Source organism: Tasmannia lanceolata, unplaced genomic scaffold, assembly GCF_043159265.1.
Source record: "Tasmannia lanceolata isolate RefF3 unplaced genomic scaffold, GAP_Taslan_0.1 ptg000020l, whole genome shotgun sequence".
NCBI lineage: Eukaryota > Viridiplantae > Streptophyta > Magnoliopsida > Canellales > Winteraceae > Tasmannia > Tasmannia lanceolata.
The window spans coordinates 9,181,582-9,192,613 of NW_027518697.1; the positions used below are offsets into that span (position 1 = coordinate 9,181,582).

At 39.2% G+C, this 11,032-nt stretch overlaps 1 protein-coding gene and 1 pseudogene across 1 annotated transcript in view; one reads left to right on the top strand and one right to left on the bottom strand.

Annotated features, from left to right (window-relative positions):
* LOC143854443 (LEAF RUST 10 DISEASE-RESISTANCE LOCUS RECEPTOR-LIKE PROTEIN KINASE-like 2.1) overlaps positions 1–8,498 on the top strand; it is a 31,833-nt gene extending 23,335 nt beyond the window's left edge. The window contains exons 2-3 of the mRNA XM_077364425.1: positions 2,472–2,507; positions 7,077–8,498. Of these exons, the coding sequence (XP_077220540.1) occupies positions 2,472–2,507; positions 7,077–8,206 (1,166 nt within the window). The 3' untranslated portion in view covers positions 8,207–8,498. The remainder of the gene's footprint in view (positions 1–2,471; positions 2,508–7,076) is intronic.
* A 527-nt stretch (positions 8,499–9,025) lies between these two features.
* On the bottom strand, positions 9,026–10,081 carry LOC143853742 (LEAF RUST 10 DISEASE-RESISTANCE LOCUS RECEPTOR-LIKE PROTEIN KINASE-like 1.1; annotated as a pseudogene).
* Between the last annotated feature and the right edge of the window lie 951 nt (positions 10,082–11,032).

The following is an 11,032-nucleotide window of genomic DNA, read 5'->3' on the forward strand; positions in this document are numbered from 1 at the left end:
ATCTCCATGCATGAAATCCCAAAACCCCAAAGACGCAGCCATGGTGCAAAATCGGCCGCTCTGATACCAATTGTTACGTGCCTAATTGATAGTAACACAAATAAAGAAAAATAAAAGATAGAATAGAGAAGGGGATGGTTGATTCAAGGCAACCGTACCTCCTAAAGGCTCAATTCGAGAGGAGCCATTACTCTCCTAGAAACATAGTTTCTGTTTTTGCTATAAATTTCCCTTCCATTTATTAATGATAAACTCAATCTTTAAATACACCAACGTCACCTATGTTTTATAGATACGTGGAGATTAGAATAACTAAAAGATAAGTAGAAATGAGAGAAATAAGGAAACTAACATCAACCACAACTAAATAAAATAATTAGAAAAGCATAAAAAGTAGGAGATTTATTTGTGGGGAGATTTTGCAGCTTTTATTGGAGAATCCACGTTCTTGCACGCATCATTTCAAATGTTAGGTACCTTACCAATACGCCAAAAGCGCCAAAGCTGATGGAACATCTTAGGCAAGGCCCTTTAAACCAGTCCCATACCAGGCTGGGTCCCACCAGTCCCATACCTAGGTGGGCCCCCATTCAGGACCGTAACATTCCATCACACTTCCTAATCCGCTGTCCTCGGCGGTCCACTCTGTGACGACTTTCACTCTTGCCTTTTTTATAGGTAGCCGTTTCCACAGGTCGCCCCTTCTGTGACGACTTTCACTCTTGCCTTTTTTACAGGTAGCCGTTTCCACAGGTCGCCCCTTCTGTGACTCGAACACGAGAAGTGGTGGCTGCTCTGATACCAAATGTTAGGTACCTTACCAATACGCCAAAAGCTCTAGAGCTAATGGAACACGTTAGGCAAGGACCTTTAAACCTATCCCATACCAGGCTGGGTCCCACCCAGTCCCATACCTAGGTGGGCCCCCACTCAGGACCGTAACAGAATCCTCAAGGAATAATGAGAAAATTGAAATTTTATTCCATTCAAGATCTGATTTTTGAGCAATGATAGATACAAGGGAGCCCTTGCATACAGAGCTAGAAAAGGGCTCTTCATTGGATCCACGTCATTTTCAGTTACATTGTAAAATTAGTTGAAAAAGTAAAATCAGTTACATTTGATGAGGTGGATCCAATCAAAAGCCCTTTTTGGCTCTTTATGCAAGGGCTCCCTTGTATCTATCATTCCTCCTGATTTTTATATATACAACTCTATATTTATAGAGTTTTTGTTTCCTAATCATATATTAATCCTAATCCATCAAAGATCCTAAATTATCTAAAATTAGATATTCTAACTTAAAAAGAAATCTACAAAAAAATAGAAAGTGTCCTACATCAGCGTTCAATCACTCTTCTTTGCTCAAACTGACAATCCCACTATATTTTGTCTAGAGTTATCTACTCAATAGATATTAGACTCTTTTTCATATCAAATGCTAGGAAATTATAGATCTTCTAAAAAACAATCTTTCCTTACAAAACCCAATATAGATAGGTAACATGACAAACACTCTTCTTTGCTCGAACTGATGGTCCCTCTCTAGAGTTATCTCCTCAATAGATATTAGACTCAATTTTATTCATATCAAATGCTAGGAAATTATAGATCTTCTAAAAAAACAGGCTTACCTTACAGAACCCTATACGAGATATGTAACATGACACGACATTGAATCTTTCAAGCTATACCCTGGTCAGAATTTCCTCATCTTTACCTTCATGGGGCCAAAAAATATATCAACATTCTCTCCATCTTCAATTGCGAGCACTATCATTATACTCTCTCTCTCTCTCTCTCTCTCAAGCTTTCTTTGGAGGAGTTGTATATTCTCTCATTGCAAAAGCTACAATATCTGTTACCTCCATTAAGTCTACCACATCAGTCTTCTGTGTAGCTGTTAGGTCCAGCTTCCCGTTCTTGAGTTACGACCACTGTTTGATCATCGGTCTGATGATGTGCTCTTTTCTCTGTTGGCTGTTAGTTTTTTCTTCAATGGGTCTTCTCTTTGAATGTTTTTGGGTGTTAGAAGCAGGGAGGTCGTTGAAATATAGATGAGAGGAGACAGAATTTCAGATGCCATACTATGAGCAATAAACCAATTTTCACATTCTTCTCTATTCTACTGAAATTATGCTTCTCATCTCTGCACCATCACTACACCAGTTACCTGCAGAATCAAATCACAAGGAGAGTGATTTTACAGTTATAAAGGCTTTTTCTAAGAGAACATACTTATATATACTCATTATAACATAAAAAGGTCAGACCGGACGTTTTGACAAGATTTTGGCATGGTTCAATTGCTTATATTTATTGTTTCCTCATGGTTTAATTGCTTATATTTATTGTTTCCTCTGATCTTTTTTTATTTATTTAAACAAGCTAATGTTATAACTTCATAAGAGGTGCAGATGTCTTTCATGATTTGGTTTTGTACTGATCTTCTTCACGTAATGATTGTGCAGTGAGACAAGGGAAGGCTGATATCAAGATCATTACAGGTATTCTACTGCTCATATTGTAATTTCCCTACCACAGCCCGCTAACCATTCTCTCAACCTTATGGCTCCCTAATGAAAAGGGTGAAGGACATGTTACTTTTGACTAGTTGCTTTATTTTCTTACTAATTGAAAGTCGGGATTCTGATCTTTAACTTTTTACTCTAAAAATGTTCTTCACAGCTGAATCTTCTTTCAAAATAAGGGGTGACAAATGCATCTGTTAATTTTTTAAAGTCTGATTGGTGTTCCGCAGAATCTTCTAAAAATGTTCTTCACAGCTGAATCTTCTATCAAAATAAGGGGTGACAAATACATCTGTTAATTTTTTAAAGTCTGATTGGTGTTCCGCAGAATCTCTTAAATCTCTACCATATGCGAACTAGTCAATAGATGTGTCTCATTTCAATGGACCCCATGCAGAATTGTGTGCCAAATGGATGTTTCTAACCTAGTCTGGCTGCAAATTTTGCCTCTGGCTAGTCTATGAAAGGAACCTCATCTCGATCAGTTCCAATCAATATACATGTGCCAAGTATAGTTGGGGATAGAAGAGACCCACAAGTTGCAACGGTCTCGTTTGCTTCTACGGACACACATTATGCACCACCGTATATTGGATTAGATTAAACACTGGTTCCTAGTAATATCACTCTTTCAGGAGTAACCACAAGAATTTGGATCCTCCTAGTATGCATTAGCGCCTCCATTCTTCTTCTTTTTGTTATCGATGGAAACACCTCCATTCCACTTCATCAACCATCCTCTCCCATATAAAATCTTCAAGCCCCTCTTCCAAACATTTCCTTGAGAAGTGTGAGAGCATCTTCTTATGCACCCATGTTTTCACCTAAAAGGATCATGGAGAGACCACCAGTGATTTGATGACTCTAAAGAACTTGGAGATTGTGGCTTTGACACCTTTTTTTAATGCCTCTTGTTATAAAAATAAGCAATCACTGACCATCTTGTACACAGAGGGTTAGCGAGTCAGCCCGTTGATATCGCAATCAATCCGGTAATGATCTCGTTGTTTGTCGTAGGAGAGGCTACTAGAGTCGCTCCTTTGTTCTTCACGATCACAAATCCTAGAGCCTATGGATGATGGCTCTAGAGAGAGTATGGAGAGAGAGAACGAAACTTGGTAGACGTCTCATGATATGATCTTTTCTAGAGATATCGACTACTTATATAATAATAGTAGTTCGGGATTATAAGGCTCCCTATCAAGATAGGAGTCTAGGAACCCCACCCAAGTCCAACTCTAATTGCTTATCAAGATAAGCCAAAACGAGAGTTCTAATATCTCATGCTAACTAATTGCATTTATCCATTTAGCTTGTTGGGGGGCCCACCACCTATGTGGGCGTTTCTTTGGGCTACGGGTAAACCAATCCTTATCCCAACACCTCTAATGGTATTTGTCAAGGACAACCGCTATCCCAATCCCTCTTCATCTTTTCTATGGGAGCCCTTAGTAGAAGCTCAAATCACCTTGTAGTCTCCAAGAAAATTAAGCCCTCTTTTTTACCAAGTCATTTGCTCTTTATGGATGATATTCTCCTTTCTTTGTAGAAAAGTCAAAGGCTCTATATTTTCTTTTCCCTTTCAGCAAGCAGCCAATCAACTAATCAACATATGTAAAAGCGAAATTATCTTCTGAAAAGTTCCTACAACTAGAAGAAAAGGTATCAACTAAAAAAAAAGAAAAAAGAAATACATATTTATCGAGGCATATTCCCTCTCAAGTATCTTGGAGGTCCCCTTTGTAGTGGTCAACCAAAGAAAAAAGGCATCTCTGACTTTGTTGATGTAGAAATTTACTCTCTTATAGATGAAAACTCATTTTGATCAAGAATGTCCAATCTTCTATTTCTTTTCATCGAGTCCATGTCTTCATGATTGTTAAACCAATCATAAATTAGATTGAGTTATTTCTAAATCTTCTTGTTTGCGAACACTTACGGGTGGGTGTTCTTCCCAAGTGCCTTGGAACTTAGTTTGTATGACTCTTTGTGCAGGTGGTCTTGAATCCACAGTGTTAAAAAGTGATGAGAGTGTTTTTATGAAATTGGGTTCGAGGGAAATGACTCCTTATAATCTTTGGGCACTCCTCATCAAGAATCGTTACCACCACAATAACCTTCTCTAGAATGCAACCCTAGCCTTTGAAGGTTCTAGCGTATGGAATTCAATGTTTTCCATGAAGCCCATCTCTTCCATGGTTCTCTCTCTCTCTCTCTCTGTTCATCATGTAATGACTAACCAGGTTGATTGCATGTAAAATGTCTGCAATAGCATGCATAATGCATCCCATTGCACTAGCATATTGAACATGAAACATTTCATCTCTCTTGTCATTAGTCCACGATAGAGTTGCTGGATGTAAGAAGTGGTTTGGTACTGGAATAGTCACTAGCTTAGAAACTTGTATTATAAACCGACCCAGGTAGACCACAAACAAGAACCTTTCAAGCTCATAATGTAATCATAGGGGGTCATAGGATTATATATGGGATAGAATTCAAGGCATAAATATATCAGTGGGACACTTGTATGATATTTGAAGTTTTTATCCAAGAACCTCCATCATGGATTTGGACATATCCAGAACTGCATTACTCCCACTTATTTAACCATATGATGAATTTATAACATGCTTGAAGAACTCTTGCCTTCCGCTCGTGTAAGGTCCAATGTTATGCTGAGTCAAATTACGACAAGTAATCAATCCAATACAAGCTAACTACAGACAGGAAGAACAATTAAGCCATACAAGGAGATGCACAACTCAACTGCACCTTTGTCCCAAACTAGTTGGGGTTGGCTAATGAATCCTTTAGAAAATTTTCATGAAGAAGGTGAAAGAATCTACCCCGCTCAAATTGACTATGTCCAATCATGACACTAGTTGGGTTCGTCTACAAAAATGCACAATTTCTAAGAATTCCTTTTTTTTCCTAAATAAGCAAGAATTATGTTAGAAAAGGAGAAAATGATATGGCAACAAGTGAAAACACGAACCAAAGCTGCCAAAAGAGAAACGAGACTCATCCAAAATAAAGGATACAAAAACTCAAGAATATCCAAATTGGAATAAGCTTAATCGAGAGGCATCATCTTCGACAACTTTTTCGATCTCTGCAGAGTAGATAAGTAAGGATGAAACTCGCTTGTGTGAAAGTCACTCCGCGGTCCGATCACCTTCTTTGAAGGTGTGATATATTTTCAAGTTTGTGAATATGAGAAGGGAGAAGTTTCAATTCACAGTTTTTGAGGATTTGTATTTCTTGGAAAGGACCTTGAATGGGAAGCAGGAGCCGCTTCAATCCAAAGCGGATGAAGCAGGAATTTATCTATGGCAAGTTGGATACTTTTGAAGATAGCTTGAAAGTTTTCAATCGTATTGGACACAAAGTCAAGTTCAGAACAGAACACAAACAGAAAAGTTGCAGAATAGGAGGGAGTTATACCTCGGCACCCACCATCGACATTCAATGAGATCCAATTTGATCGGGGGCTAGTGATTAGACTAGGATGATCCTAGGAGTTTTTCAAAATAGTGTCAAAGACATTTTCTTTCCTACAAATTTGCAGAATTTGAAGTCCTTGAACCAGAATTCATTATTATAGTTGGGTATTGGGTAGAGTCATCTACCATTTTTTAGTTTTGTTAATGATTTTGTATCGAGATATATTGATGCCACTGGAACTTGGCTTCCGCTCTAGCATTTCAAATTTGCCCAGAGATAAAACAGAGAATTGAAAACACAAAGAATGTGGGAGAGTTAAATGAAAGTGGCACTATCCTCCAAGCAATAACACAGTAGTAGACCTCACATACTATGCCCATCAAAATCATTAATGTGGCACTCGAGAACGATGATCCAAATAGGCCATCCTGCAAGAATGAGCCAAAGAGTAAAAGTTGCACTAGTCCAGTGAGATTCCCCACCCATCTAGTGACCAAAAGGTATCCAGTTAGGCAATCCAATCAAATGGAAAAAATTCATTTGATATTGGATTGTCAGGATCCAGGCGGATACAATTTTTGTGCGGTGTTTCCTTGATAAACAAATGTAGATCATTTTGTGTGGCATGTGGGTAATTTAAATTGGTTACAAGATCTTATTCAATGCATTCTGCCTGCAGCCCATGAAATTCCAAATTTAGTGCTTCACTTCAGAACTAAAATTAAGGTGTGCTTTGATGTCGCCCATATTACAACATGCTGGTCATTTATATGGAATTTTGAAATGGAACCCAATTGTTTTTCTGAGCAATTCGTGTGTTAAATAGCAATCTGGAAAATTCCATGGGTCTCTTTGGGTGTGTAACCTAGTTGCATTTTGGGTCCAATTTTTGTATAAACTATGCAAATTTTGAATTCTTCTACACAGATTGAGCCCAAAAGCAACTGGGTTAGACACCCAAACTTACCCTTAAAAAAAGGTTCTTAAAATTAGCGGACAATGGCATTTGTGGATAATGTGGGAGAGCAGTTAGCACCATGTACGTTGCAGTATATTCAGGTTGAACACAATTTCTGACGCCCTTTCCTCTTGTTTCAGGTGTAATCACTGGAGTTGGGAGCATCCTTCTCGCATGCCTCGTAATCTGCCTCTTTTGCATGAAATACCCAGCATACAACCTAATCCTCTTTTGTAAGAAGAGAAAAAATAACACTCAAGATGTGGAAGCCTATATACGAGGCTATGGATTGCTCGGTCCACAAAGATATTCTTATTCATATATCAAGAAGATTACTAGTTCCTTCAGAGATAAAGTAGGCCAAGGCGGATATGGTAGTGTTTTCAAAGGCAAGCTTCGTGATGGCCGTCTGGTGGCTGTGAAGGTCTTGAGTGAGTCCAAGGGTAATGGAGAAGAATTCATCAACGAGGTTTCAAGTATCAGTAGGACTTCTCACATTAATGTTGTAAGTCTTTTAGGCTTCTGCGCCAAGGGTTTGAAGAGAGCACTTATCTATGAGTTCATGCCAAATGGATCTCTCGAGAAGTTCATCTACTCTGAGAAACCAAGAAAAGAAGATCCTTTGGGATGGGAAAAGTTATACCAAATTACAGTTGGAATTGCTCGAGGACTTGAGTACTTACACCGTGGCTGTAACACGCGCATTTTGCATTTGGACATAAAACCTCATAACATTCTTCTAGACCAAGACTTCTGTCCTAAAATCTCAGATTTTGGACTAGCTAAGTTATGCCCAACGAAAGAGAGCACCGTATCACTGTTGGGTGCGCGAGGAACTTTTGGATATACTGCTCCTGAGATAGGCTGCAGAAACATTGGAGGAGTATCCCCCAAGTCTGATGTTTATAGCTATGGAATGATGGTTCTAGAAATGGTAGGAGGGAGAAAGAACATTGACACCGGAGTGGAGAATACTAGTGAAATATATTTTCCTCATTGGATATACAAGCGCATGGATTTAAACGGAGATCTAGGACTGGATGGAGTTACAGCGGAAGAAGAGAAAATTGCAAGGAAGATGATCTTAGTTGGTTTGTGGTGTATACAGACTAATCCGAAGAATCGGCCTTCGATGAACATCGTGGTGGAGATGCTAGAAGGAAGCCTTGAGAACATACAAATGCCACCTAACCCAAGTCTATTGTCTCCTGCAAGATCATCTCAAGAAATTTCTACAGTGTCAATGATCATAAGAGATGGTTCTCCATAGATGAGCCACGGAAGGTCTGAACTCAGGGAGAGGTAGCACTATTTGTTCCAGTTTGCCTTGGATTATATTTTCAAGTTATCTTTTTGGGGAAATTTTCTTCTTTTTTTTTGGGTGAAAAATGACAATTTCATTAATAATCAGGGTTGGGACAAGAGGTCCCACACCAAGTACATAAGTGGAAAGTAAAGCAATTACAGAATCTGCCACATTATATGTTTTAAGAAACAACAATCAACATGCTTTCCCTATGTACCCTTTCCTTTGCTAAGATATCCGCTGCCTCATTAGCCGATCTTCTTCAATGTTCTTCTCTTGGATATGATCTTGTATTCTAATTTCTCTTCTTCTTCTCACTTAAGCACCCGCATTAGAACCATTATTGAAAGAAGAGAGTATAGATATCATTTCCCTTTTGAGAACACAAAGGAAATCAATGTGGCAAAGCTGAGTTTTGAAGAACTCTTAAACCAAAATGAACACTTGCAAACTTGGGTGGCAAAAGGGAGGTTTTCTACTTCAATTTTCATTTCTCTCTGCACAAGTAAATCATAGAAACCATATTAATTAAAATTAAAACCAATATAATAAAAACAATCACCCCCCACAAATTTGCACACCAGTATTCGCTAGAGAAACTCCATTAGTATTTACATTACCCTCAATTTCAAAGCTATTGGTTTTTTAATCTCTCATGATCCCCTGAAACCTCCAAAAACAGTAAAAGATAGAACATACCATAAGCATTCTCTTGGAGCATCTTATGGCTTAATATACTCATTACAAGCAACAACTCATTTAGAAAGAATTCTTGAGAGAGAAACAGAGGGAGAGGAATAACAGTGATCACTACCCATGAGTGTTAGGTGTTGTAGACCTGCTGACCCATTCATCCATCACAGTATCCGGCGACGACAGAGTTTTCATAATCAGTCTGACAGCATCGGATGTAACATCGACCTCCTCTACCTTCTTCGTCGGGTACTCATCACTCACAATCCCACTCAGCACCTCCAAAACCTCCTCCATGGAAGGCCTCACCTCCCTGTCCTCTTGCAAACACCTAAAAGCCAACTCTGCCACCAAAGTAATCATCCTACTTACCCCATAATCCGATTCGAACCCGAGACCCAGGTCCACCAACTCATGCAAGGCATGATTTTGGATCTTGTTGATTGCCATGTAAGCCAAATTGATCTCGTCCCGATGCCTAGAGATATCCACGCCCGGCTTGGACGATATACACTCGACAAGGACGATTCCAAAGCTATAAATATTGCTCTTGTCCGTAAGTTGGTAGCACTTGTGATAGTCAGGATCCATATAGCCAGGTGTTCATTGTGGTGCAGTAGATACATGTGTGACATCCAGGGGGAACAGACAAGATAGGCCAAAATCTGCAACTTTGACATGGGAATTGTTGTCTAGAAGAATGTTGTTGGCTTTAACATCACGGTGTATAATTGGAGGTTCGATGGCGTGGAAGTATGCATGTGCACCAGTAGTTTCTATGGCAATGCTCATTCGGGTAGGCCACGTGAGAGGCCCAGTTTGTGCGTGGACGGCATGGAGATGATCTGCCACGGTGCCGTTGGGGACATATTCATCGACAAGGAGAAGCGCATGACTATGGAGGGAGGTGCACCCATATAGAGAGACAAGGTTTTGGTGGCGTAGGCTGGAGAGGATCTCAACTTCGTTCATGAATTGTTCGACACGCTTGTAGTTGTTCTCGTATAGGCGCTTGACTGCAACAGAGCACCCATCATGGAGCTTGCCTGTATAAAAATCAAACTCTTAGATAAATGACAAATTGAACAATGTAAATTTAAAGAAAAATAATTGTTGTGTTATTTAAGGTCTTGCTTGCAGACCCATTTGGGTATCTTGTATTTTTAATCTCAATCAATAATGGAAGCGCTTGGCACGTAAATCTCATAGAAGACCCCTAATCTAGATAACCCTTATTTCAAAAGAGTCCTAACACACTTCTCGAGGTCTTGTTTGGAAGAGGGGTCTAATGATTTGCTACGAGAAAGGATGGCTGATGAATTGAAATGGAGCCGTTTCCAACGACACCTAAAAAGAATGAAGGCGATAATGCATACTACGAGGGCCACAATTCCTGACCTGAAAGAGGAGGGATGATTCTTAGAACCAATGTTTAATGGATGTATTTGTCAGCCCTTTTTTGAAAGAAGCTTCAGGTGTGAAGCACATTTTCATAGATATAATAAAGAACAGAATCATGATATTTCAATTAGTGAAAAATGAAGCAACTGATCAGAAGTAACAATTATTTTATATGGGCAGTAAAATACTTATAATGGTCTTGTTGCTGGCCTTCTTTAGCCTCAGTGTAACTGCAAAATAATATTATGAAGAAGATTAGTGGAAAATCCAATCATGAAAGAAATGTGGACCTCCTAAAACAAAAGAACATATCCCATTAAAAACTCAATAAAATTAATTGAGCCATGCAAAAATCCTGTCAAAACTTCCAGTCCAACCCTTTTATGTTATAATGATTATACATAAACAAATGCTCTTAGAAACTGATGACGCCCAAAATCTTACTGCACGTACTAGCTTGGCAGAACCTGTAGTCCTGCGCTCATAGAAAAAGCGTCAGTGGGCCCGGAGTTGTGGCTCCGGACGGCCACTTCGACACTCAAGTCAGAGATAGGCAATCACAGACAATGGACGATGGATAGGGGGAGGGCCAAGACAAGTTACCAGACCAAAGAAGGAGAAGGAGAATTGATTTCCAATCGCCCTTGCTTGTGTGGAGGTCTACGATCTTGAAGATATCAATCAAGCCTTTGATTG